Below are 26,653 nucleotides of genomic sequence, written 5' to 3' on the forward strand. Positions count from 1 at the left end.
CTTCTAATTAGGACTGTCCCATCTAAGATTGGTAACATCTGAGGGAGGTCTAGGCGGGGATAACTAAAGCTCCAAGTTGACTTAAAGCCTTCAACATCACAGGATAGTTGTTTAATTATTTTTGCTATGGCGTTAGCAAAACAGATAGGTTTGATTTCCTAGCCAGCCTTCTTAATTTACATATATATATATTATATATATATATAATCAATCTCATTGAAGATCATATTGTCAACAAGAAGCTAGATCCAAAACCAAAAGTCCCAGCTAAGCCACAGATTCATACTCAAGGAAGCAAGGGATTAATTGTGGAACATAATTATGATTCCACCCACAGGTTCCAGTACTTTTTGCTTTCCAAATAATGGATCACATGCTATGTCGTCGCATATGTATCCTTCAGGAGCAGACGATGCCGTTTCATTTCCAATGGAAGCAACAAATTCTTCCCCAGAAAATCATTCAATTAGCTCTCTCATTTACAGTATTTCCCTCCTAAAAGACAAAGTTAATCAGGTGCAATCACTGGTCAGCATCCTTGTCTCTCCAAATCATCAAATCCAGTCGGAGTCAACGTCCATCGCCATAACCAGCAATATGGGTTCCTTGATTCAAGAAATCGTTGTGACTGCTTCTTCAATGATGTTCACTTGCCAACAGATGTCTATTAGTCCTGATTCAGCTCAAGTAAAGGCTTCCCAAAGCAGTCTATCTCATCAACCAAACTATGGAGCTAATGAAGGTATTGATTGTTTTGATTATGAAAACTATAGTAATGATTTCAATACTACTACTAATAGTGTCAATAAGGGCATGCAATTTGGTCACGAGAATATTACAAAACTACCAGTACCGTCTCAAGAATTGAATCAAGAAAGTGAAACGATGGAGAATTCTGACATAATTGAACTGAACGCGGCGGATTTATTGGCCAAGTACACGCACTATTGCCATGTTTGCGGGAAAGGTTTCAGGCGGGATGCGAATCTGAGAATGCACATGAGAGCTCATGGCGATCAGTACAAAACTAGTGCTGCTTTGAGTAATCCGTTGAAGAAGAATATTATTGATGATAGTAAGGAGTGTTCGACGAAATTGCCTAAGAAATATTCATGTCCGCACGAAGGGTGTAGGTGGAACGTGAAGCACACCAAGTTTCAGCCGTTGAAGTCGATGATATGTGTGAAGAATCATTACAAGAGGAGTCATTGTCCGAAGATGTATGTGTGTAAGAGGTGCAATAGGAAGCAGTTCTCGGTGTTGTCTGATTTAAGGACTCATGAGAAGCACTGTGGGGATCTCAAGTGGCAGTGTTCCTGCGGCACAACGTTTTCTAGGAAAGACAAGCTAATAGGTCATGTTGCTTTGTTTGTCGGGCATACACCCGCAGTCAGTTTGACAAAAGCTACTGCAAAAAAACCTTGAAACGCTCATCAAACTAGCTAGCAAGTACGCTGCAATACCACTCACAACATGCTTGTTTGATAGCATTCACAGCCTGTGTAAACCCCTGTTGCGGATAATTTACATGCGTATATCGGTATACGTATAAGACTGTCTTAACTTTGTACTTTACTGTTGTGTGAGGATTACAATTCAAATAATGTATGTGTAATTGAATAAGTTGTTGTAGTTTTATGCTTACTTACAAATGCTCACTTACAAATGCATGGACATTTAAACTACATCACGGTGTATAGATAGATGTTAATATGTACGTGTACATTGACGATAATATTATCAGTTTTAACTCATCTTTTGAGATGCTGGTGGCATATATGATAATGAATACCGATTAAGTTAGACATTCCTTGATATTTTTCTGACTGGTGCACTGGTGTTGATCATGGGCGAACTCCATGATAGTTTCAATCCCGAATGCTAGATCAGGTTAATTAGTCAATGTATTTAGTAGGCATAATGGAATTACTTCACTGGTGTTAATAAGTGAGGAGAGGGAGGTTTCGAATGAACCTAAATCTACTTGGTGATGGAATGAGAAAATTGCGGTTGAGACAGAGCTTAATCCTCACTTGCATCCAACAAAGTGGACGACAAAGGTTTGGGTTATTTGATTGGTTATTTTAACACTTTTTCAATTTCGGTTTCTCAAATTAGAATGTTTGGAAATTCGGTTATTGAGTTGGAACTTATCAATTATTTCATAACCAAAAATTTCATTATCGCAAATGTGTTGTCTATAACAGAAAAAAAAAAAAAAAAAGGAACCAAAATGTATAATGGTAGTATGGTGCATGCATAAACGCATATGTTTGGTTTATTCAACTATTTACATTAGAAAACTATGAAATATAAATTAAGGTTACGTTTGGAGCTCCGTATATGATAGTACAATATTGTTATCCAATGTATAATTTAATCATTGGATAAGTTGATGTATATTTGAATTCTATCAAGTGTTTGGAAAGAATATGATATTAAACTTGTATGATATAATTATTTATCTTTCTTTCTATATAAAGTGAGAGGGAGAGTCTTTTTTGTCATTTGACATGTTATTCCTTATACAAAGTGTTCTATATAAAATAAAAAATGTGTTTTAATACTATATGATCTGCATCGTATAAGAGCCACTTTTGTACTATTAAAGTTATAGTGTTATGCTATCCCGAAAATTTTAAAAATCGTCCAAACACCCAATAATTTCATGAAAGGATAATTTTATACTATATGGAGTTTTATACTCCCCTCCAAACGGAACCTAAAATAAACAAAATTGTGAATTAAATTAAGTAACCAAAATACATTAATTAGGGATTCGTTGATTTTGATAATTCGATTTGGTCGGAATAACCCAAAATTGGGTGGCGGGGACCTGCTGTATTTTTATTACAGCAGGTCCCGTTGTAATATAATTTTGAGTTAGCAAAAAATTTTATTTTTATTTTTAAAAATAATAAATGTGTAGTATTCTTTCTACCGAATCCAACGATATATTTTTTGTTCGAAACAAAAATCGTATTAAGCATGAAAAATACATGACAATTTTATACCATTGGATATAAACACAAAACATTCAATGTCTCGATCGCGATGAATTTGATTTTTGTTTCGAACAAAAAATATGCCGTTGGATTCGTTAGACCGAATACTACAAATTTATGATTTTTAAAAATTAAATAAAAAATTCTTTGTGCTCCAAAAGAGCGACAATGGGGTTTACTATAATTTTTACTATAACAGACCCCGACACCCCCCAAAATTCAAGTTTTCGCCAAGTGCGGCTCTTAACCCAAATCGCCAATCGAAATGAGGGCCATGAGGCACAAAATTCAACTTCAAGATCCCGCTGATTCACAAACTAATCCTCACCGTCCATTCTTTCTCCTCACCAAAACCCACACGCCACATCATCGATCCGCGTCTCCTAATGGCCAAATCATAATCGAACACGTAATACAAAACACAACATGAAACGTCCCCAAAATCGACATAATTATAAACCATTCCGGGCCGTCCATTGTCTAATATATATGAACATCCCAAAATCTTCCACATCATCGATCCGCAACTTTCTTAACCAACCAATCAATTTTCATCTTCCTTCCTATATAAGCTTAAACCCTAGAACAGTTCACATAAAATCGATTTTACTTTCAAGAGTCTTGTGGAAATACTATTGTCAGACCGTAATGGCACCAAAGCCAGAGAAGAAGCCAGCGGAAAAGAAGCCAGCAGAGAAGAAGCCTGCAGAGGAAAAGAAGGCGGCGGAGAAGGCCCCTGCCGAGAAGAAGCCCAGAGCAGAAAAGAAGCTCCCGAAGGAGGCTGCTGGCGAGAAAAAGAAGAAGAGATCGAAGAAGAGTGTAGAGACTTACAAGATCTACATCTTCAAGGTGCTGAAGCAGGTGCATCCGGACATTGGGATCTCGAGCAAAGCCATGGGAATCATGAACAGCTTCATCAATGACATATTCGAGAAGCTAGCTCAGGAATCTTCTCGTCTGGCCAGGTACAACAAGAAGCCCACAATCACTTCCAGGGAGATTCAGACTGCTGTTAGGCTAGTACTTCCGGGTGAACTCGCGAAGCACGCTGTTTCTGAGGGTACAAAGGCTGTTACCAAATTCACAAGCTCTTAGATTTACTGTAGGGTTTTTGGTTGAATTTTGGTGGTTGACAACTGGTTGTAAAGTCTAGTATTTCTTTTATTTTTTTTTCTTCTAGGTTATGAAAACGTCCAATTATGCTATCTCAATGGTTTGAAGGAATTTGCTGGACTGAGTGCGTATCATATGTAATTTTTAGTTCCAGTTGTGTTTCGATTGATTGCTATAATTTCACGTATATGTCAATAGTTTTCGTTTCAGAATGTGATATTTCCCAGTCATATCTGGATTTCTCAGATTCTGGGTTTACATGGTATATTTTTTGCTTTGACGAAAATCAGGAAGCCATTGTGGATAACTGGTAATTACATGCTCAAACTGGTTGGAATCTGTTTGGTTAGCAGTATTAAAAATTTCCTTTGAATAGGAGAGCCATGACCAGTTGATTCTCAGTTTCCAGATTTCAGCATTGGAATGAATGAGGTTCTATTTATCGGACTGGTTTTCAAATTGGTCTACGCTATAGTGAATAGTCTGCCCATAAAGAGTTTATTTGTGCTTAGAAACGAGCTCTGTAAATTTGTTTGGCGATTAACTTCACACTCTCTTGCAGAAAACTGTACGAACGCATATAAACAAAATTCAAGATATCCATCAAGTCTATTTCAGCATGTACATAATCAACAAAAACAAATTCTTCTGCAGTTCATGCAGAGCATAAGCAAATCCAGCACTTGCTAGAGCCATTCCAGCTAGACCAATCCGTAGCTGTATATTTGAAGCTACCCCAGATGTAGCACAGCAAAGTACAGTTGTATCGGTTAGGAACACTTGAGTGTATGCTGCTCAAATCTATCCATCATCTGGAAGACAACAAAATCCAGAATTACTTGACCAGCTTAAGTTTCTATGTTACTACATACTACAGTGATCTTAAACTAAAATTGCCTCTCTTTCAATTCCACGGTATAATGCCAACATTATTATCTACTCCACTTTTAGGTTTGTCTGTTTCTATCCAAATGCAAGTTTATCTCATTCTTTTACTTTCAGGAAGTAAATAAAGCATTTTCACGGTGCAGGTGAATTTTCAAAAACAAGGCATGAGTTTTTCACACCTGACGTTTTGATAAGACTGTTGAGGGCAAAGGTGGTAGGTTGCTCAAGCCAAACCACTCAGGTTCGCTGTTTCCATGTAGCCTAAGCCAATTCACAAAAGCCAAGACAAAGCAGAACATTGGAAAGAAAGATATTCTCAACCTTGGAGGACAATCATATCTCCATCATAAATCTTATTTGAAGTCCAGTGCTCATGCCATCTAGGAACCACCTGACAAAAACCAAATATAGCTTATTACGAAATAAAGATAAATCTGGAAGACTGAAATGGTATTCAAGCTCACCTGAAGGTTATAACATCATATAAGAATCTTCACTTTTTATTTGAAGATGAGATCAGAAGTTTATAGGTTCTTACCCGACACCAGGAAGTCCCAGGAATTGTGAGTTCGAAGAAATTTCAAGCACTACAGACAATCAAATGGGTCTTCCCTGGTGGCCATTGGTACATTAAAGGAACAAATCCATATTACCCCTCTCTGATCTCCAACTAGAGGAAGTTTTGTGTCTATCCCAACTCTGAAAAAATAAGGATATGTATTTAATACTTTGAAAAGCAACAAGGGATGAAGGAATAACAAAAATTCTCTATCATATGTATAGAAACAAAACTGCGAAAGACTTCAAAGAAATTTGAATGCAAAAGACAGAGCTACTCTACATCGTAGCCTCCTGCCCGACATAGGACAATCCTGTACTGTGGTGACAAGTCGTCATGATGAAATTATCTAGTAACCGGCACACTAATTAATATTCACAAGACAATTTACCAGCGGTCCTGACAATTTTACAACAAAACTATGAAACTGCTTGAAATTGTTAAACCATTCACATACAGGGTAACATCGGCTTGACACCAGCCCCGGTATTGAACCCATAACAAGGTGCGACAAATTTCACACTGATTTATGGGTTCCCTTCATTTGCTCCAGCAAATCCCCAAGAACTACTAGATGATAGCTTAAATGGCAAAGGCTTAGCTCTATCTCTCCTTCCACTTACCTGCCACAAATATTACTCCAGTTAAGAGAAGGATAACCATATGAACACTGAAAGCACAAATGGTATCGAAGTATCAATGCATACATGAAATTACGACATGTACCTTTTACTGTTATTCCTTGTTAAGCCACAGATTGTTATGCAAAAGATCTGATTTCATAATAATAATAAAAAATTCATTTGAGTAGAGCAGTTAATCTAACATTACACTTTAATCCAGTTATTTTAATTGTTCTAAATTAGTTTTTTAGTTCTGTTTTCCTTTATTTACTTTCTTGCTTTCTTTTCGCTTTGCCGTTGTCTGTTCTAATCTGGGCTTCTAATCATATGCCCTGTATCTTTTTCTTAATCAATGAATATCATTCTATAAAAAAAAAAGAAGGTATTACACCGGCCAAAGCCAAATGGTTCATTGACAATTACACGGTAGAGCTTTTGCTAACAAAAACTACTCCTCAAACATTTACACCCCATTTACCAAACCTGCAATGAAAACATCACAGCATGCTTTAAAAAACTTTCGCGGATTTAACCTCCAAGAGATCTAAATGTTTTACAAGTGATAATAACACAAGGTTCTAAAGACAGCAGCCAATCATGCTCAAAATAGTTTTAAGATATTTAGGTTCTAAAGGTGCACCTTGTGATGAGCAAAATCAATGTGAGAACGATCAGAGACATTCTCCAAGAGCGTATCATAGCCATATATAAAACATATCTCGCTGAATTGTCACTGTCGAGAATTATTGTTTTTCAGAGTCATCAGGCAACCTAATAAGTTACCATAACAACAATAGATCACTAACTATTCACCAGATAAATGAGCTAATTAATAGAAAGAAATATAAGCATAAAAAGTAAATTACATTGGGCGCTTAGTGACATTGGCTTTCTCCCAGCCATTCTCATCTGGCCAAGCAAAGAAGTGACCTTGAAATACCGTTGTTGGAAATCTAGTAGCACAAGCTCTAGGAGACTGAACTGCACGTGCTTCAGGCCCTTCTGGCAATGCCCGAGGAATCCGAGATTCCGAGTACAAGATCTACAACTATAAAAAGACCATCCGTGATATGAACATTGCAAGTGCCTATTTTCATCAATCCGTCCCTCATATGAAATCAAAATACGAAAACTCTATATATCCTTAACAATTTCTCTACATAAGTATTATGTTATCTAATTATATTAAATTTTTTTTATTACATTATCTAAATATATTAACTTTCGTTATTACGTTATCTAATAATATGTTATGAACGATTAGTGAATGTATTTGTTAAGGATACATAGCATTGTTGAATCAAATAATCTGATCACAAAATTAACTTTTACAAGCTAGAGCCCTCTGTGAAAGCCATGGAAGTTGGAACACCGCAACGCAAAGGAAAATAGTCAGACCAAAAGTCTAAAACACGTACCAGAGGTAAGGAGCTAGTCGTCATTTCGCACACATTGTGTGGCCGGCGAGAATGTTTCTCCACCGATGGACGATGGAGGAGGGTTTCGCAGCCACAAAATTTGATCGTGATCTATTGGTACTCGTTAGCGGCACGTGCTCAGAGCATGTCCAATGGACACTTGAAACATAGTTTTCAAGTGTCCAAAAGTGAACTTTATGGAAAATTTAGAGTGCTAGAGTTTTACAATGGATGAAAATGAACACTTGAAAACACACTTTCTTGATAATGACACTTGTTTTATAGGTTGTTATGGAAAATGACACTTGAAATATGAATAGTGAAGAGAGAGATGATGAAAAGGAAGAGAGAGGTGATGAAAATGAAGATAGAGGTGATAAAAAATAAGAGAGAGAAAATAGAGAAATGAGTTTGAAGTGTTGGAAAGTATAAAGTGTTGATGAATAATGTATATTGTGGGACCCATTCACCCAATTAAATTATGCCACTCAAGATAGAGAAGAAGAGAGAGAATAGTTTTGAAGTGCTTGATATTTGGTTTATCACTGGAGTTGCTCTCACGCGAGGTGTCAGACACTTCTTCCAGAATCAAAAGTCACTGACTGGATATGAATAGGCCACGTGTCATACCCAATCAGTCAAAGTGTCAACGTGCCAAATCGACGGGTAAAATCCGGGTTCGCTGAGTGGCTTACTTTTATAGTTATAGCAGCCGTTAGATGTGTTTTAATTCAATCTTACGGCTGTAATTTAGTATACGAATAAGAAACAGACAGACGATTTGAAAAGCCCGCCGCCCGGGTAGCAAATCCTCTTTAATAAAGGCAAATGCAATAAGAAACAATTTATTGGGCCAACATTTTTGTTAGCCCGGTCCCACCTCTATTACACAAAAAGTCAAGTCAAACACGTATTCTAATACAGCCACATCAGTAAAACACAAATTTCTATACACTTTTTCTTCCCACACACTTTCTCTTTCCACCCAACCCAACAACATTCCATTCCTCCATATTATCCACAACAAAACTATACCAAAACATTAAATATCAATACATCCACATCAGCAAAACACTTATCCCAATACAGCCACATAAGCAAAACACATTTTACAATACAACCACATCAGTAAAAGACAGCATCTTTGTTAGCCCAATACCACTTCACCATTGCATTTGCCCTAACCTAAGTCCCTAATCCTTGTACTATTATCCTAAGTCCTTGAGACCTTCACTATGACTATCTGCTTGTTTTGAGAGACCTTCATTATAACCTTTGAGATTTTTGAGTCTCTTTCGAAACTCTCGGTCGATCTTTCTCTCGTTGAAAATGTTGCGTAGAATGATTCCGCGGAGGACAGAGCACTTGTACAGGAAGAGTATGGTCGGGGAAGAGCGTTTGATTTGGCTGAAGAAAGATTGTATAAGCTGGTAAATATATTGTGAACAAAATTAGGCTAAATTTTTATTGCGTTGTAATTGTACACAATTTGATTTCACAACTTTTGGATTTTCTATTTCAGAAGGAAAGTCGATTCCGACAGAACTCAATAACGAGGAAGCTGAGCTTCGTCAAGAAATCGATCTGGAAGTTGAACACCGCTTGGTTTGTTTGTCCACTTTTGCTTCAGAGTCCAGTAGCTAGATGGTTTCTGTGCTGTGTGAGTTTTGTTTGTTTTCATTGTTTAACGATTTTGGAAACTCTGTGATTTGTGATGGCTTGAGAAGATCGGCATTGCAATATGAGTCATGGATCGGTAAGTGATGTCCTAGAATTTAAAATGCTTTAAGTTTTTGGAATTGAATGGAGATGTTCTCGTAAGTCTTAATTGTTGAATGTAGTCGAGGAATTTGGCATCGGACTACATGTGATTCCTATCATGATTGCAGCATACATAATTTCTCTAGAATTCAGACTGATATTATTAGTCAGAAGACTTCACTTATTAGTCAGAAGACTTCACTTATATCAGTCTGAATTCTAGAGAAATTATGTATGCTGCAATCATGATAGGAATCACATGTAGTCCGATGCCAAATTCCTTGACTACATTCAACAATTAAGACTTACGACACGTGTCGGGCAAGTGTCGTGCAAGTGTCGTGCAAAATCAAGTGTCGGACACTTGCATTGGCATATTCCTCGACTACATTCAACAAATAATGCTTTGTTATTTTTTGTGAACGTTTGTAAATCAAGATCTATTGTTTTGATCTAACTGGAAATTATTTGCTTCTAATCATCCATTGATGGCTTTGCCCCATACCTGTGCAAGTGTGCAGAGTAGTATGACAGGAATATACAGAAGATAATTGTGCCTGTTAACACTACATTGTTAAATTTTCGTCCCATAGACACACATCGATGATGCGTCTGATAGTGGAATGGAGAGAGATCCTAAACTTCTACTGACCACATCTTGGAATCCATATTCCCCTTGTATACTATTTGTAAACCTCGCTCTTATTCTTGAAGACTTGAACTCTCCTAATTAGGTATTAAGTACTCTAGAGCTGCACCATATTTACCATATTTTTGATGTTGCTTTATATATAGATGTCTTTAAATTTGTTGTTACCGTGTCTGTTAGTTTCTTTACATGATCAATTCATGCCCTAATGTGCATCAAATGACTGGCGGTAGCATCATTGGCTATTATTTTCTCTTCCCATTCATTTTCTTTATTAAGCTCTGCATCTATTTATTTACTTATTTATTGATGTCTCATTATACGTTGGAGATGGCATGATGAATGTGCAAGGATGATCGAGCCTTCTGTTCAATCACTTTCCTGTTGTCCAGTGGGTTCCGACTAAGACATTTAATCTTGTACTTGAGAATCCAGTCTTTGTTATTTACATATAACTATGTATTCGCACTTTTCCTTCACTTAAGAAAATATTGTTTCTGTGCTTTTACCAAAAAAAAATACTCATGCTGATGAGGTGTGTCACAACATGCTCATTCTGTATCGGGTTTGATCCAGCATTCATATATGTTTTCTTGAACTACTATAGTGCTATAGTGTTGTTCATTTTTTGTTCTAAAATTAGTAGATTTACTTCTCACACTGACAAACAAACGTAGAGAAATCTATAAAATCACTTACCAAAACTTTAGAATTGGAAAGTATGGATTTAGCTCAGCAAGGAATCTTAACCACTATCATATTTGATATTTCAATGTATCGCTTCAACTTTTGTTTTCCCTCAGCTTAGTCGAGTATTACTAAACTCTGTGATACAGTTGGTCGTTGAACTACTGGTTTCTTCCTCTATGCAGGTTTTTATCTGAAATTATCAAGGAATATCGTGCACCTGATTATACCCATGTCGTGTTGGTTCATGAATAGCGAATATCTTTGTGTTGCTTGTAAGCCATTTACCTTTTGATCGGACTGTGAACTTTGAATTACTCAATGTCAGTAGTTGGCCTGTCTTCTGTCTTCTGTAGGAAACAGGACAGCAAGGACAAGAAATCCAACGGAACAATGCCCTGAGGCATTCCCATATTTGATACATAAGCAACTTCTCAAGCAAGGTAACCCTAGTTTTCTACACGGAAGCTTCAATTGTTACAAATAATTTCCACAGCTAGCCATGTTCACGTCTTGAATTTGATTATTTGTGATATGAGAATGGTTGGTTGCTATAATTCTTTCTATGGATCTAACTTATTGAATTTCACACGAGGGTTCAGTTGACGCTCTTGGTACTTGAAAATGAAACTCTCTTTTTAGAAGTAGACAATGCCATAGGACATGACAGGTATGGTGAAGCTGCAAGCTTACGTAACTTTGTGGGCCAGGCCTGGACAAAGAAACCGGTTAAATTTTCAGCTATTCAGTAATCTTAATTTAATAATTTATTATATCCTAATTTTGGGTGGGCTTGAAACTAATATGGGCTTGAATTCTTTTGCTGAGTCCGGCCCGGCCTAATATTGAATCATTTCTAGAATAGCACTCTTGGAAATGGGCTGGGCAGGAAGGGCCAAATCTTCTGCAGTTTGAGTTTTTGGGTCGAGTCCAGTAGTATTTTCAGTTATCTTTTAATTTTTAAAAATTAAACTTGGGCTATGCTAAAAAGAAGATTGGGCTTAACATGTAATATTTGTCTGGATAGGGGGATCAAATTATACTGGTTTGGGCCTCAGCTGGAGCCGGCCCAGACCAATATTAATATTATTAAAATATTTTACCACACGTGAACTTGTTCGAAGCAATATATAGAAATCAGGTTTTTGATGATCGAGCCCAGCCCAGCCCAGCCCAGTACAGCACCATTACACATTACACTAGTATCTGGGCCCATCTGAAACAGAAAGGCAGGTAAAAAACTATTGGGCTGGATTTTATTTGGCCCCGGGCTATCTGGGGGCCGTATAGGATTGGCCAAAAATTCTTGGCCCATTTGTGATGGGCTTCAGAAATTCTGGGACCATCTATGAGATGGGCTTGATATTCTGGCCTCATTTATCATGGGCCTTCTTGGCCCATATAGGATGGGCCTAACACTTCTGGGCCCATTAGTGATGGGCTTTATAAATTATGGGCCCAAATCGATGGGCTTGAGATTCTGGCCCATTTATGATGGGCTTCTAGGCCCATATAGAATAGGCCTAAAAATTTTGGCCATTTGTGATGGGCTTGAAATTATCGGCCCATTTATGTTGGGCTAGAATTCATGGCCCAAAAATGGTGGGCTTTAGAAATTATAAGCCCATTTGTTATGGGCTTCAAAAATTCTGGTACCATTTATAAAGGGTTTTCTGGTCCCACATTGGATTTACTCCGGCCCATTTATTTCGGGCATAGAATTTGTGGCCCAAAAACGGTGGACTTTAAAAATTCTGGGCCCCTTTGTGATGGGCTTCCTGGGCCAATTTATTATGGGCTTCCTGGGCCCATATGGGATTGGCTTTGAATTCAAATTCATAAACCGAAAGGCAGGTAACGATTGGGCTAGTTTTGATTGGGCCCCGCATTTCAGGCCAACTTTTCTGCAAAGCTTTTTTCCGACGATCAAACATTTTATCTAGAACAAGTTTTTCTATGACCGCTCCTAACCAACAATTAATTACTTTTAAAACATACAATATCATCATAGTTAGTTTAATTTAAGAGCCATAAACTAATGTACGTCAGAGTCTTAATTTTAATGAATATTTTCTGCAGCCTTAAGCCGTTAGACTTGTTAATATTCCTTTACGAATAAAGCATATACAAAAGTTCAGTTTGACGCGTGTTCACAGTCGCAAATCATTGAACTGTGAAAAAATAGAAGAAAATAAAAATTAAGGGTGAAATAGGAATAATCACTGATCAAAAGAAGCATGAATCTGAAGCAGGAAACGTAAAAAGGGGTTATCGGTTATCCACAGGGTTCGAGTATAGAAGGCCTTTGTGCTTGCATGATTGCAACAAAAAAAGATATCCACAAATCAATGAAATCAAGATTATGCTCTAATCAGCAGTCAACTACACTAAACATGATTAAAACCAATACGCATAAACTTACTATCATCGCAGCCTCGCGAAAGGGAAAGGGACACGATTCCATTGCCCGATGAAACCAAGGAAGAAAATTTGACATCGCAATACTAATTTGTTTTCTTCGGAACTTGTTAAGTCAGCTCTCATAAATGCAATTTAATAATACTTTTAACCATGAATATACCGAACCACAAGTATGTTTTACCAGCACGGGAAAGAGCCAAAGAGGTGGTGGTGGGGCACTAAACAACAAAGATCAGTCGAAAGCAGGGAGGCAGGAAGAGCTTCACTGATATGTACGGCAGTTCCACAAACAAGCTTCCAAGAAAACTAATATTTCTTTTAGCAATACCGTCCCAATTACTGCTTCAGTATCTCTTCTTTGTTATCAAATATATTTCCTAAACTATGGAAGCAACAAAGAATTCTAATAAGACTAAACGAACCCATGGTTTACCCATGAATTATGTCAATCAAATACTAATCATGCAGCAAACAGATGGCCTACTATTCATTCCAGGTAAAATTACAATCTTGCAACCAGGGAAAAAAAGAGAACAATGGATCAACAACTCACAAAAATTAAAATCGAAATGCATAGTTATCTACCATCTATGAAAGAAATTATTAAATTTTTTCTCATAAAAAATTATTATAGCTTATTATGCACCATAGTTGTTTGCTATTTGTCATGACTCATAATTGCTAAAACTCTACTTCTTATGGTGTTCATCTCTGAGTTCTTAAGACAGTCCAACACTGCCCATGAGATCAAATCATGCTATTTTTCATGCACTCCTAACACATAGATTAGATTTTCTTGGCCATACTCCAGAGACTTGGCTATTGGACCAAAAGATGAGCCAACTCAAAAAAAAAAAAAAAAATCCACTCACACAAATGCATGCAATTAAGTGCACAGATTACCTACTCCAAGAGCAGATATTTCAAAAATGATTCACTTCTTAGGGTATGTCTGGCTGTCAGGCCCGATGTCACGTGATCCTGTGTTGATGTACGGCCCCCTGATAATAGCCTGGGGTGGCAGTGGTTTTGAAGAGTCAATCACAGGCTTTGACCTTGGTGTGCTGTTGTGAAAAGGCATAGATTATTTAGCAGATGCGCTGATGTATGCTGGCAGTTCAAAGAATCCACATGAAAGACATCTACTTACACCATGTAAAAGGGAAATGCTAAGCCCGCACAAGCAAAAGCCACAAGGCCAGTGGCAACAATCACATTGCGTGATCTTCTCATTGCTACGACTGAAGTGGTTCAGCTAATTATCTACAAAACAAAGGAGAGAAACAATATGAACAAAAAGGTCACTGCAGTTTAAATATGGCAATTCTTGGGCAGAAGTGCATTTTTTTGGCTGTCTAGAGTGAATAAGAAACAGTATTAGAGAATATGATTTCTTTATTCATACAACAGATGCAATAACGTGTGTACATTTTGATGTAAAACAATATTATTGATCAGAATATCATTCATCAGATATCAGAATGTGAACTTAATAGCAGCTGATTTGGTAAGACAGCCCAAACTTTCAATGACACACCAAACTTTCTTACTTCTTTTCCCCCCACAAACCAGTCAACTAGATCATGAGCCACGGTTTTCATCAGCATCATGCCAGCATACAACATAGACATGTGCACAATTCATCAATTACTTGGCAAATTCCTAAAGAAGTTCACAGCACCATTACATAACATGCTTTTATGTCTTCAAGAAATCCAATAAAGAAAAAATGAAAAGAATGACAAGGCACTTCAATTTCCTACCATGCAATGGTTTATGGATTTGAATCGTAGGCTGGTTATTGCAGCCCCTTAGTCACAAGTCAATTTCATTTCAAATTACTCAAAATAGAGGTCCTATATCTGGTACTTTGTAAGAAAAGTCGAACAGACATCTTCAACCTGAGTCTAACACCTAACGAAAATTATTCAACAAACAATATATTTTCTCTCTGGCTGCCTCAATTTACGTCTATTCACATTTTTTGATAAATAGTACCATGAAAATTTTCTTTTTAACAAAATTAGCTAAATAGAGATTAACGTAGAATGTTCAAAGACAAACAGAATTACATTGCAGCAGTAAAGAGAAATATTAGGGGGAAAATCAGGCCATGCTCTTATTCAATAGTGCCAACCTCCTATAGATCATAAACTACGAAGATGAACTTTGTAGATGTTGAAAATAGGCATCAAATATTCATGTCAAATTGCCAACACTAGCAAGTTAACTCAGACTATAGAACTCATTTAATATTTGTAGGTATTAGCAAGGGCGGAACCAGGAATTCATGTTAGGGGGGACTGTTAAAAGTTGGTGGGGGTCCGGGGGCAGCGCCCCCGGAATTTTTTTTTAGGCTATTTACATTACATCTATTTAATTGATAGTACAAGTTACTGAAATTAGTTGATTAGACATTTAGGCTTATTGTTAGTTGAGAGTCTTGAGACGAACTTACGAAGCAATACGGTTACACACTTGCACCAACGAAGGAAAGTAGGGTACGGAGTGTGTTTTTTTTAGGTGGCTAAGTGTATATTTAGGTATGAACCTGTATATAATTGTATTTTTATTTATTTATGTATAATTATATTAGTATATATCTATATGTATATGTATGCATGCATGCATGTATCCATATATATGTGTATATATGTGCATGTATATATGTGTATATATATGTAAGTGTATATATATAATTACCAAACATTTGGGGGGGACTACAGCCTAGTGTAGTCCCCCCCTAAATCCGCCCTTGGGTATTAGGGAATAGGGATTAGATCATGGTGACTGTCTACAACGAACAAAAGCAATCAATCAGCTTGCTATCATCAAAATCATTTCAGCTTGATATCATCAAAACCGGAGAATCAGAGATAGGTATCCTTGTTGACAAAGAGTCCTAGTAATACAAGTATTATAACTTACCAAATTGTCAAAATCGCATCAACTATAGCAGTAGCACAAAGACGTCACACCATCACAACTCAGATAAATCTCTATGTGCAAGAGGAAAAGAAACAAACAACAAAGCCTTTGATAGGATGCTGCAGAAACTGGTTTGAATAGGGAAAGATCCATGAAAAGACGAAATAGAAATCATACTTCATGTTTATCAAAAAAAAAAGAAAGAAATCCTACTTCATGAAAAAAGCGGCTACACAAGTAGATCAAAATAGCGATTACGCAACTAGCTCAAACTACTCCACGAAAAAGCGATAACGCAGCTAGATCATAAGCCAGAATCAGTCCCTCACACTCGCAATGGAAAATGACAATTTCTCGAGGTTATTTAAAAAAGAGGAAAAGCGAATAAAGACCTTTCGAAATCTCCACAAATACTAACAACCTAGCCATGAATGACACACAAGTTGCGAAGTACAGATTCTGTTCAAGCAATTCATCGAACAATGAGGTTTCAGTGTGCATATAATGAATAATTTAAACAATAAGCAGATTGATGGTATAAGATTCATTAAACGAGAGAGAGTTTCACCTGTTTGGATATGAACCTAAAATCCACTGAAACAGATTTCCAGGAAAGTAATAGCACTCACGACCAAATGAGTAAGTTGATTGATGGTGTAATCTCGCAAACCAGAGAGAGAGAGGGGAGGAGAGGAGCGAATCACCTCTTCGAATGCGAAACCGACAATTCACGTCTTGAGTCCGATTTCGCACCAACAGTCTCAATGTCTCGCGTTTTGCTTTAGGGGTCGGAGCGTGCGTATTTTATGTGATTGACATATTAGCTTGGGTATTTATTTCTCTTTTTCTTTTTTTTTCTATTTCTTAATTTTTTTCAGATCAGGAAAGGGCCTGAGAATGCTTGGCCCAAACGAATGAGTTGGGCCTACTTTTCCTTTCAATGGACTCAAATTATATGGTCTTTTTTATCTGGCCCAAAAATGTTACAAATTAAAAAAGACTTTGATACTGTTGAATGATATCACTTCTCGACCTAAACCAAACTGTTGAATGATATCACTTCTCGACCTAAACCAAAAGACAGAAAATTAGAGGTAAGATGATCAGCTATAAATGCTCCCGAAGTGTCGTCATTAGCAGAGAATAGGGTGGTCTTCCTCCTCGCCACTTACGTATGCCATCACCCTCTTCGAAACTTTTAAAATTACAGCAATGAATAATACTAAGACAATCAACAGCTTTATCCACCGGCGCTTTGCACAAAATAAAATTCAGATTCATTAACCAACCGTAATCAAAACTACCCGGCATGCCGTGGGTTGTTTACCCAGAAACCTTAACCACAGTCTATGAAAACTCATTTGCAACTGGAATTTAAGGAAGAAAACAAGTAATGAAAGAGAAAGCACAAGGAAGAAAAACAACCAACTAAGGCGACAATAAGGCATCAACATGTAATAAATTAACCCTCCAAACACACCACCTTCTCACCTAACATGAAACACATGGAACTATGGAAGCACAAAAAGAAAAGCAATCAAAACCCAAAATGACCAGTCAGATATGATAAAATTTCCGTAAAAGATCAAGAACAAAACACAATTTGTTCCGGAATGGGTAAGAAACAAAATTTTAAAACAGGTTTGAAACCAAAACACATCAATAGTCTTCAGCAACATATAATGAATCCTTCCTACTTATTTTTCTCCTCCTTTTCAGCTTCAGCAGCCTTCTTCATCCGAGAACCAAGATGGCGTTCATTCGTTCGCTCAACGCGAAGCTTGTCATATGCCTTGAATGACTTCATCTCCTCAGTGACCTTCACAAGCTCCACAGATGGCTTTTCACGTACAATTGGCATGTAAGGCCCTTGTACTTGTGTTGCCGTTGCCAGTTCCTCGGGAGTAGAATCACCAGCCTACAGAAATAGCCATACAAAAGTAAAATGTAGGGCACTTTGAGTGATGGTAATGTGCAACGAAAGAACATAGATATTCTGCAATACCTTGACCTTGCGAGCACGTCTTGGGAACACAACTAACTTAGCCTTGTATGTCTTTAGCCTTTGGACATTAGCTTGAAGACCTTCAAGAGACCGGTTATTGCGACGATGATCAATTGCAATTCCTATTGTTGGGGCAAGTTTTTTTGGAATACCTGCAGCCTAATAAGAACAGGAGAAAAAGATTCTAACAATCAAACAGACCACTCAGTAAACAATAACAGGAAGGGAAAAAAAAATGATCCACAGCAATACATCTCACAAAAAGTGAGACCAACTCCAAAATAAAGTCCAATTGCAAGTTTGGCTTTTACAGACGATTTGCTTCGAAGTCAAAAACAGTATAATTTCAAAGATCACAACAAAACTACTATTTATAGCCAACCTAAAAAACCTGTAAGAACTGGACCTTTGAATAGAAATTACATCACCAAAAAGTAAAAACAAAGCATCCAATGGAAACTTCTCCACAATCTAAGTGTGATAACAAAATTAATATAGTTTTTTTTTTTCTTACTGAAACTGTGAAACACAATAAATAAACATCACCTTATGATCCCAAACATGATATTAATAAATGAACTGTCTACCTTAATCTCTTCAAGAGAAAATCCTCTTCCAGCCCTTAACTTCATATTATACTTCAATGTCTGACCATGCACTGTGGGTCGGAGGGGTCCAGCAGTAGGACGTGGAAAAATTTTCACAGCCTTCTTTTGCCGAGCTGGTAAAAGTTTCAAAGGATTAATAAATTAGGGCCTGGGAAATAATTATGAAAGATTTCTATTCCGAAGATTATGTGGCCGTGTGTGCACTTGCAGCATGCCATTCACATACAGGAGAGAGATGAACAAACATGCAACAGCATAGTCGAAAGAAGGGCAGACGTAGGAAAAATTTTGCAAGAGAGATACTCACCATTGCGTCTCCTGGTTTTTCGAGCTGGTTGGTTGAACCAGGTTTTCACATAGTTTTGCCAGTGCTTTTTAAAATGCCCATTGGGCACAACATTGTTATGCTTAACCATATCTTACCTGTAACACTACAACAAAAGAGCAAAATGTCTTAGACTGTTTCGACAAGCAAGGTGATTCCATCTCAATGAAAAAAAGTTAAGACACAAATAAGGAGTGGCAAAAAATAACAAGGGTTGATATAGATCAAGGTCTCAATTCACTTAACCTAAGATTGCCTGGGCAAGAGTAAAACCAAAACTAACACGCAAACTATAATATGTGCTTCAGTATTTGAAGAAACTAAAGAATGAATAGACACTCTTTCAACCTGGAATCGTCAGGAAGAACTAAACCATTCATTCCGGTGGCTTATAAACACTTATGCAGAAGCAGTAAACGTCACCAAAGTGGACGACCGGTATTAAACAATCAACAATCACTCTCTAGTCATCCCGTAGAGCAAGTGAATCCACCAATTTATACGTACTGAAGCATTGAATATGTATAAGAAGCCTAAAGAACGTGCATATGTGTGGATCAGCAATGGCATTGATTTTTTTCCACATTTTTACTTTTCACATCAACCCGGATCTTAGAATTAGATGCCTCGCTTCAAATCCAAACAATCTCATTGACTGCAAATAAAGCACAACAAACAGCGCAATAAATTATTCGATTCTCACGACCATTTCTTCACGCTCTCAACTAAGATTCAGAGAGTAAGACAGCAAGGCCGGAAAAGCTTACCAGAATCAGTTTGGAGACGCAGCTGTGCAGGATAGTCTGAGTCTCTGAGAGCAGCAAACAAAAACCCTAGACTTAATATGGCTGTTTCTGACGAATCAACGAATCAGACAGACCGGATGGGTAAGGGTTGATTCGGCCCATTTGTTTTCTCTTCCAGACGGGTACGGGTTGATTCGGCCCTTTTTATCCCATTAAAATCGCAGGCCCATGATCTTTTTAAACCAGATCAACGACAAGCTCAGGAGGCTCAGCAATAAGTAGCACAAGCAAGCTAGAGGCAACTCAGGCAAGTCCGTCATCAAGTCTCCTCATGACCGCAAGGCTTTCGGGATCGCACTAAGATTTGGGGAAGGAAAACCCCTCAAGTCGCAGATTACAACGAAGACCCTCACAATCCAAAACCGGAGAGGCGGGTGGGCTTGGAGGAGTTTCAGGTTTTGGACCTTTGGTGGCGGAATTCTCGAAGTTGTTTCCTGGGAACGATCCGTGGAGAGGGAATGAGATTCAAAGAAGCGGATGTACTGAAAGCAATGACTAACAAAGTGGTTGTTACTGGAGATGGAGGAAGCCAAGTTTGTCGCAAGGAGCATATAAAAAGCTCATCTTGGAAGCTGGTAGTTCAGTTTATAGGTTTTGTGCAGTCTTGTGCTGATGACTGTCGATGAATTTAGGTTATGTGCAGTCTGATTTTCATCAACTCACCCTACATTTGAAACATACAACAATATATCAACCCTAACCACATCAAATATTTGATGACAAGAAACCACAAATGAAAACCAACTGATAACCAATACTTCCTCCACCAGCTAGAAGTATGTGACCCACAAAATTCCTTGAAACATTACAATTTTCCACATAATTCGTAAACTATCAAGCTATCTAATGACAGAACATCCAGAAACAAACTGTATCTATATGGACTCAATTCATTTTCTTCCAAAAAACATAAGCAGTACGACAGAAGTAAACAGCCATAGTTTTAATAAAGCAACCCATATGACATAGTAATGAGCTCCATGTTTTAAACAACATAAAAGATTTAATAGTCCATAAGAGAACATTACAGTACAATACCAATATTCAACTGTTTATGCAGAACATAAACCCTAAATACTTTCACTGAATTTGTTTTTACATATTAAGAGTTTAAAAAGATCACTTTGCAAGCAAGTTTTGCTGAGCCTGATTCTCGTGTTGCTGCTGATAGTTCAGAGGCCTTCTGAAGAGCATAATATGGGGCTCAGGGCGATGAATAGCATAGTGAACCCACCCACGGCTTTGCTGAACACCGATAGCACGCCATTCATTCTGCCAAACCAAGTCACAAAGTCTCAGGATTGCAGTATACAAACATTAAAGTCATGACTCAGAATATCAGGACAGGACATGACTAAATTGACTCGTATTATCTAGAACCACAAAGTAAAATCTAAACTTTATGAAGGAATGTGTCCCTGCATATGGGAATAGGAAGAGGATTCCTCATAAAAAATATAGTATATAGGCGAGAACAAGTCTCATACCTAAAGTAGTAGCTAACAAAGGGACACCAGACCTATCCCAAGGGGGGATCAACAGCAGGAGATAGCACAAGAATGATGTTGGAGGTTCTACTATTGATCAAGATTTCACAAACTACAAAAGCCTGAATTTAATCTAATCACCTTTCACTGAATGCTATTAACAATTTCCGCACAAATAATAAAACTACGGTGTAACTTCCAAACCCTCTGTCATGTTCTAAATCTTAAAAGAAAAATCCCAAAATTTGTTTAAAAACGTGAGGCTCTTTAATTTTACAAAGACTAAACCATTCTTAATTTAAATACCTAATACATAAACTGGAAGCGGACCAGGCATTCAAGAAGATATCAAAAGCCATACCATACACTCAATTGAAACGGATAAAATTCAAATCTAGTCAGCTGAAGTTATTCAACCAATAAGTAGCAAAAATCATTTCAAACCTTCTAGTTTTAAGGGTTATTATTTCTATTGGGTCATCAAACAACAAACAAAGAATCCCAGGAAGTATGATTACTGTCCTTTTTCATTTAATTTATCCACAACAAAATTTATATAAAAAAAAAACACACACACACACGCACACAAATTACTTTAGATGACAACTGAATCCAACGAAAATTTTAACATAACTCAATAGCAAAAATATGACCCTCTTTTTCTCAGAAGCCAAAGTGCCAAACAGAAAGTGGAAATTGTATATGTAAACCGAGAAGAAGGGGACCGAGAAGTAATTAAAGCCGAAATTTCTCACCTCAGAGAGAAGTCGGTTCTTGGGGAGCAGCTTTGCCACTTCAGGAGGAAGAACGACATGCCTGCGCGGATACCATCAACGAACCCCAAACAAAATCAATTATATTTGGCGAAATCAACCCCAACAAAAAAATATGAAATGAAGCGTAATAAATCGCAACGAAATGAAAATAACAGAAACCAAATTTACCTATACTCGTAGGTATCATCAAAGTATTTCTCGGAGTACTGGATCTGACCCATAATTGACTTCTTGATTCCTTCTTCTAACGATTTCACTGGATATTCTATCTAACAAAAACACAGAATGATTGATTATGTGGATGCAATCCTTAACGCAAAGAATAAAAGGTGGAGATAGTGATACAGATGAATCTGTACCTCTGGAGACTGCGACAAGAGTGGAAAATGGTGTTATGAGACCGCGATAAAGAAGTAAAGAGAGCTTTTGCGGGGGCGAAATGGTAAATACGTCTTCCTAAAATTGGTTTTATTTGATTAGGAAGAATATGGAATGATTTTCGTTTTTGAATTTCAAACATCTCCCGCTGATGATTTGATACTTTACACGAAAAAATCGCTTTGCAACGGCTCGATTACTTTGAACGGCTAATCTACGTGATTACAACGATCCTTCCCATCTTCTCAAATATTATAATCGTACCCATTTAATATAAATTTATTTTGTTAAGGATAATAACACCAAATTCTCTTTGCAAATATTATTTTTAGAACACAAATTTGGATATTCAATCAATAATCAAAATTATAGAATAAGAGTACTTTGATCAATGTGGTGAAATTGATTATGGAAATTGAGCAAAATTGTATTTTCCCCCAAAAAAAAAACCCTAATCAACTGATTTTTGAAATTCATAGTCCAAAATGCTTGACACAGAATATAATTTAGATCATCAACCAATGTTAGTCATCTGAAAACAAAATTCACGGCTGTCTTCAAAAGGGAAAAAAGCGAACATGTATCCAAGACCCACAGCCGTTTTATTTGAAAACTAGTTCAAAGTTCAAATTAAATTTGAAACGTCTCAAAATTTTCTGTTATCCGCATCAAAAACCTCCTGCTTTGCTTGCTCTTTGTATTTTACTGAAACGACGGGTAAATTATAACAGGCTGAAATTTTCAGCTATCATGCCTGCTTCCTGTAAAAAAAAGATGTCCTGTACATTTTAAAATGCTGCACAAAAGAAACCCCAAATAAACCCATACTTCAAGCATTCTTAGATTTGTCAATAATTCGGCATCTTGGGACTGGTTTCCTCAGCATGGATGTCCCTTGAAATATCATCATCTGATAAGTTTTTCTATACTCGAAGAGCTGCAATACACAATAACGCATAGAAAATGGTCCCATGTCAATTTGCACTGCTGGACGCTGGAGCTAACACGTGAAATCGAAAGCACACTTACCTCTTCTGGGCTTAGCTTGCTGAAACCAAACTTATTTAACCAGATAGATTCAGCTTCTTCTGCAGCAGGAAGCACGAGGTTCTTCACAGTGAGAAAGCCAACAAGCTTCTCAATGCAAGAGAATAACAACCCGAAGTAACCCTACGGGCAATGATTAATTGATTCATTAGACATCACATTCCACTGGAACACTTAATCTAAATTCTAAAGGAAGCAAAGAGGGTTCAGTAGCATAAGGGCGGACGATAATCACCTGTCCTTGGCTACTGGACCTTGTAGCGACCAAAGGTAGTTCTGCCAGTTCCTGCCCCAAAATCCTAAAGATTCCAGCAGAGACAACAACATGGCTGCATAACAACAGTGCCCAGTGTAAATGACAAGTTCTACAAGAAAATACTGCAAATTCAGTTAAAGTCTTACTTGACCATTAATACAGCACAATACATTCCACCAAGTTCCTGGCCCTTGAAGTTTCTTCTGCAAAAATGAATTAGTGCATCATTCAGAATAGAACTTGATGCAGCACTAAATAATAGAACTTGAAAGTATGACACCAAAATTGCATACGTCAATAAGGAAACAGTAAAGCCTACCCATAAGTCATTGCAGGGATGAGGTCCCGTGTACTGTTACCAGACTTAATTGAAGGATCAATAATGGGGTCAAACCGTTCCTACAGCATAAGAGTCCATGGAAAATCAATTAAAGATGTAAGAACATTAAAAAGAATCCCTCTGAAGTGAAGAAAAAAGGACGACCACCAGAATGCATCAAAACATCACTCAACAAAAACCTACAGATACAAAAAAAAAAAAAAAAAAAAAGGAGCACCACAGCACAGCAAATGACAGCATCACTTCTTAAGTGAATCTTTATGAGTTCTACCACTTTGCAAAACAACAGATTTCTCCAAACAGGCAAGAAAAACCATATAGGGGTATTGGTCATTAAGATCTTCAACATTCAAAAATAGTATCAACACGAAAATAAAATTACTCACATGAAAGATATCTATAGCCTCGTTAAGTAACACTCTAGTCTCAGTAGAAGCAGACATCTTTCCACTGAGAACCCTCCAGCTTATTTCAAGGTCCGCCACACTCTCTGACCCGTTTTCTTCATGTTTCTTCTTTAAAGCATTTAAAGATGGTTCCGGAAGCCTTTCTTCCCCATGAACAACCAACTTCTGCAAAGCAGAATGAATTCTGTTGCAGTTTGAACAGCAAAACCAATTTCCTTCTGGCAACTCCTGTTGTTCAAGTGAATCAATAATACACAGTATTGAGTAAAATTTTGGCGCAAGAAAAGTAAATGATAATATTAGTCAATGGTCCATGGGCCTAACAGCACAATCCCTACTTAAACTAAAATAAAGTCTTGGGTCAACATGGATGGTCCAAGGACAAAAGGCTAAGGAGGGAAGTGTACTATTAAAAGAGATTCAAACATCACCTTAAGGTCATCCATGTTGTGATCCTTCAAACAGCCAACATGAAATTCCTTCTCACACTGAAAAAAAGTCAAGCATATTTAGTAGAAAAAACAATAATTAAAAAACCAAGAACCAGAATAGCATAATTACATCTTAGCAGAATGATACCTGATCACAAAGAATAACAGTGCGAGGACCAAATTTTATTTTGGAGAAGTCGTGACTTCTGTACAGATCAAACAATACAAAGAATATAAACTTACGGTACATGGCAAAAATAAAAAATAATCAAATGAGTGGCAAAATATAAGTAGATATGAAGAAAAACATAATGGCAAGTATAATAAATGGCTATAAAATTAACTGTCTCAAATTTGCAAAATCAGTAGATACAAACCTGCACAAGACACATCCACCAAATTGAGCCTCAGGAGATTTTACAATTCGAATGCATCGCTTGGTTATCTGTTCAATAGGATCAACTCCTGCAACTCGACCAGCTGCTATGGCATTAGCGTTATGTTCCACAAATTTTTCTTTCTGGAACATATTCTTACAGAATTTGCAGTACCAGGTGCCACAAGGGATGTCTGACACTGACAGAAAAAGACAATCTGCAATTGGCCCAGAGAGTAGACTAGATGAGAAACTCACATTAACAACCACAATAAGTTGCACACATTGTTTGGGTGAGCTGAAATCTAAAAAGAAAAAGGAAGAAAGAAAAATATACAAGGAAACTTAGGAAAACAATTTATTTTCTTTTCTTTATTTTCTAATGCAATAGAAACTTTATTTGAGGCCACCAGTAAAGCAAAACCTACATAAACATACACAGATAACAAAAGGGAACAGATGCCTAGAAAAAAGCTTTTGAAACCTCAACTGTTTCATTGAATTCATAAGATAATTTTAGACAAGAAAATTAATTCATTGACAAAACAGTCCAAAACTATGGTAGAAATCTCCAAAATGAATTAAACAGTTGTTATGGAAATGTCCAAACACATTCACGCCACCAAGCAACCCCTATCATTTATAGATCAGTAACAATCCCAATATGAGGTCCAAACAAGTTCATCAGCTACCAATATGCATGTTCGAGGATAAGCGTACAATGAAGCTACAACCATCACCATCATCAATAAAAATCAATAAATAAAAAATATAAATAAAAAACTAAGGGGAAAGACATGATTAAGAGAATATGAAAATCCAAAGAAGCCATTTCAATCTTTCCACATATGGCAAGTTTCTTTCTAATTTTCTTGCTATCCAGCTACCCCTTCTACGAAGACAACAACTTACAAAAGATAAAACAGTTACAAAGGAATTTTTCAAAGCCTGTGCACCCATCCATATATTGTTATGCCATCGGGCTTCTGAAAAGACATTTCCTTGCTTTGCAATTTTGACAACTACTTTTGCAAGTCAATTATAAGACAAAAATAGCCCTTGCCATACTACTTTTACTCTAACTTCCATAATAACAGTTGTGGTGCCCCAATGATTTCGAGTTGTATAATAGAGTAACTTAGAATAAAACCAGACTAACTGAGGTAAAGTCCCAAGACAAATTATTTCACAAAAAATAAAAAGCCGGAAGTTTACGTGGGTGAAAAGCCCTTGGACATCCATCACAACACAACAAGTCCCCTCCATCGTAGCAGTAATGGCAAAGGTCGTCATTATCATTTGAAGAAAACCTCCGATCTTTTGATAGAGATATTGACAATTCATGGAGCGATACACGTT

General features: G+C 37.1%; 6 protein-coding genes, 1 long non-coding RNA gene and 1 pseudogene across 13 annotated transcripts; 3 read left to right on the forward strand and 5 right to left on the reverse strand.

Annotated features, from left to right (window-relative positions):
• Positions 1 to 210: 210 nt before the first annotated feature.
• LOC120002616 (protein SENSITIVE TO PROTON RHIZOTOXICITY 2-like) lies at positions 211 to 1,632 on the forward strand. Its single transcript, XM_038851375.1, has one exon. It carries the CDS (start codon positions 322 to 324, stop codon positions 1,423 to 1,425), a length of 1,104 nt encoding a protein of 367 aa, XP_038707303.1. The 5' UTR covers positions 211 to 321; the 3' UTR covers positions 1,426 to 1,632.
• A 1,984-nt stretch (positions 1,633 to 3,616) lies between these two features.
• Positions 3,617 to 4,301, forward strand: LOC120001704 (histone H2B.3-like). Its single transcript, XM_038850130.1, has one exon. The coding sequence runs from the start codon at positions 3,654 to 3,656 to the stop codon at positions 4,098 to 4,100; it is 447 nt and encodes a 148-aa protein (XP_038706058.1). The 5' UTR covers positions 3,617 to 3,653; the 3' UTR covers positions 4,101 to 4,301.
• A 325-nt stretch (positions 4,302 to 4,626) lies between these two features.
• LOC120002031 lies at positions 4,627 to 7,630 on the reverse strand (annotated as a pseudogene).
• Positions 7,631 to 8,825: 1,195 nt separating this feature from the next.
• Positions 8,826 to 11,309, forward strand: LOC120002972. 3 transcript variants are annotated; one of them, XR_005469218.1, is made up of 3 exons: positions 8,826 to 9,036; positions 9,129 to 9,211; positions 9,889 to 11,309. It is a non-coding gene; the product is annotated as an uncharacterized LOC120002972 (long non-coding RNA). The 3 variants fall into 3 exon arrangements; XR_005469219.1 differs by having other exon boundaries at positions 9,894 to 11,309; XR_005469220.1 differs by having other exon boundaries at positions 10,889 to 11,309.
• Positions 11,310 to 12,784: 1,475 nt separating this feature from the next.
• Positions 12,785 to 16,732, reverse strand: LOC120001776. 3 transcript variants are annotated; one of them, XR_005469036.1, is made up of 4 exons: positions 16,621 to 16,732; positions 14,275 to 14,387; positions 14,028 to 14,188; positions 12,785 to 12,874 (listed from the first exon to the last, which is right to left on the reverse strand). XR_005469036.1 is itself a non-coding variant. In XM_038850237.1 (3 exons), exons 2-3 carry the CDS (start codon positions 14,355 to 14,357, stop codon positions 14,059 to 14,061), a joined length of 213 nt encoding a protein of 70 aa, XP_038706165.1. In that variant the 5' UTR covers positions 14,358 to 14,387; positions 16,621 to 16,732; the 3' UTR covers positions 13,588 to 14,058. The 3 variants fall into 3 exon arrangements, 1 of the variants encoding a protein (XP_038706165.1); XR_005469037.1 differs by lacking the exon at positions 12,785 to 12,874 and adding an exon at positions 12,997 to 13,506; XM_038850237.1 differs by lacking the exon at positions 12,785 to 12,874 and having other exon boundaries at positions 13,588 to 14,188.
• A 735-nt stretch (positions 16,733 to 17,467) lies between these two features.
• On the reverse strand, positions 17,468 to 19,857 carry LOC120001295 (60S ribosomal protein L13-1). 2 transcript variants are annotated; one of them, XM_038849546.1, is made up of 6 exons: positions 19,758 to 19,814; positions 19,339 to 19,645; positions 18,973 to 19,096; positions 18,645 to 18,778; positions 18,058 to 18,216; positions 17,468 to 17,970 (listed from the first exon to the last, which is right to left on the reverse strand). In XM_038849546.1, exons 3-6 carry the CDS (start codon positions 19,079 to 19,081, stop codon positions 17,746 to 17,748), a joined length of 627 nt encoding a protein of 208 aa, XP_038705474.1. In that variant the 5' UTR covers positions 19,082 to 19,096; positions 19,339 to 19,645; positions 19,758 to 19,814; the 3' UTR covers positions 17,468 to 17,745. The 2 variants fall into 2 exon arrangements, with proteins under 2 accessions (XP_038705474.1, XP_038705473.1); XM_038849545.1 differs by lacking the exon at positions 19,339 to 19,645 and having other exon boundaries at positions 19,758 to 19,857.
• An 856-nt stretch (positions 19,858 to 20,713) lies between these two features.
• Positions 20,714 to 22,554, reverse strand: LOC120001297 (cyclin-dependent kinases regulatory subunit 1). Of its 2 annotated transcripts, none has more exons than XM_038849547.1 (4): positions 22,419 to 22,554; positions 22,228 to 22,328; positions 22,039 to 22,099; positions 20,714 to 21,068 (listed from the first exon to the last, which is right to left on the reverse strand). In XM_038849547.1, exons 2-4 carry the CDS (start codon positions 22,278 to 22,280, stop codon positions 20,916 to 20,918), a joined length of 267 nt encoding a protein of 88 aa, XP_038705475.1. In that variant the 5' UTR covers positions 22,281 to 22,328; positions 22,419 to 22,554; the 3' UTR covers positions 20,714 to 20,915. The 2 variants fall into 2 exon arrangements, with proteins under 2 accessions (XP_038705475.1, XP_038705476.1); XM_038849548.1 differs by having other exon boundaries at positions 22,228 to 22,324; positions 22,419 to 22,462.
• A 551-nt stretch (positions 22,555 to 23,105) lies between these two features.
• Positions 23,106 to 26,602, reverse strand: LOC120002825 (increased DNA methylation 1-like). The gene is made up of 11 exons (XM_038851663.1): positions 26,510 to 26,602; positions 25,470 to 25,512; positions 25,296 to 25,398; positions 25,067 to 25,124; positions 24,919 to 24,975; positions 24,467 to 24,715; positions 24,060 to 24,139; positions 23,887 to 23,943; positions 23,720 to 23,813; positions 23,467 to 23,607; positions 23,106 to 23,374 (listed from the first exon to the last, which is right to left on the reverse strand). Exons 1-11 carry the CDS (start codon positions 26,591 to 26,593, stop codon positions 23,267 to 23,269), a joined length of 1,074 nt encoding a protein of 357 aa, XP_038707591.1. The 5' UTR covers positions 26,594 to 26,602; the 3' UTR covers positions 23,106 to 23,266.
• Positions 26,603 to 26,653: the final 51 nt, after the last annotated feature.

This window comes from Tripterygium wilfordii, chromosome 7 (assembly GCF_013401445.1).
Source record: "Tripterygium wilfordii isolate XIE 37 chromosome 7, ASM1340144v1, whole genome shotgun sequence".
NCBI lineage: Eukaryota > Viridiplantae > Streptophyta > Magnoliopsida > Celastrales > Celastraceae > Tripterygium > Tripterygium wilfordii.

Bases quoted from the DNA above. Each gene is read 5' to 3' on its own strand.
- LOC120002616 (XM_038851375.1), top strand. From the start codon at position 322: ATGATTCCACCCACAGGTTCCAGTACTTTTTGCTTTCCAAATAATGGA.
- LOC120001704 (XM_038850130.1), top strand. From the start codon at position 3,654: ATGGCACCAAAGCCAGAGAAGAAGCCAGCGGAAAAGAAGCCAGCAGAG.
- LOC120001776 (XM_038850237.1), bottom strand. From the start codon at position 14,357: ATGAGAAGATCACGCAATGTGATTGTTGCCACTGGCCTTGTGGCTTTT. The intron at 14,189-14,274 runs GTAAGTAGATGT...TTTTCACAACAG, and splicing joins GCATTTCCCTTTTACATGGT to CACACCAAGGTCAAAGCCTG.
- LOC120001295 (XM_038849545.1), bottom strand. From the start codon at position 19,081: ATGGTTAAGCATAACAATGTTGTGCCCAATGGGCATTTTAAAAAGCAC. The intron at 18,779-18,972 runs GTGAGTATCTCT...AACTTTTACCAG, and splicing joins AAAAACCAGGAGACGCAATG to CTCGGCAAAAGAAGGCTGTG. The intron at 18,217-18,644 runs GTAGACAGTTCA...TGTTCTTATTAG, and splicing joins TTTCTCTTGAAGAGATTAAG to GCTGCAGGTATTCCAAAAAA.
- LOC120001297 (XM_038849547.1), bottom strand. From the start codon at position 22,280: ATGGGTCAGATCCAGTACTCCGAGAAATACTTTGATGATACCTACGAG. The intron at 22,100-22,227 runs GTAAATTTGGTT...GTATCCGCGCAG, and splicing joins GATGATACCTACGAGTATAG to GCATGTCGTTCTTCCTCCTG. The intron at 21,069-22,038 runs GTGAGAAATTTC...TTGGTTTGGCAG, and splicing joins AGAACCGACTTCTCTCTGAG to AATGAATGGCGTGCTATCGG.
- LOC120002825 (XM_038851663.1), bottom strand. From the start codon at position 26,593: ATGATAATGACGACCTTTGCCATTACTGCTACGATGGAGGGGACTTGT. The intron at 23,944-24,059 runs GTAGGCTTTACT...TCATTTTTGCAG, and splicing joins ATCCCTGCAATGACTTATGG to AAGAAACTTCAAGGGCCAGG. The intron at 23,608-23,719 runs GTGATTATCGTC...CATTGCCCGTAG, and splicing joins GGTCCAGTAGCCAAGGACAG to GGTTACTTCGGGTTGTTATT.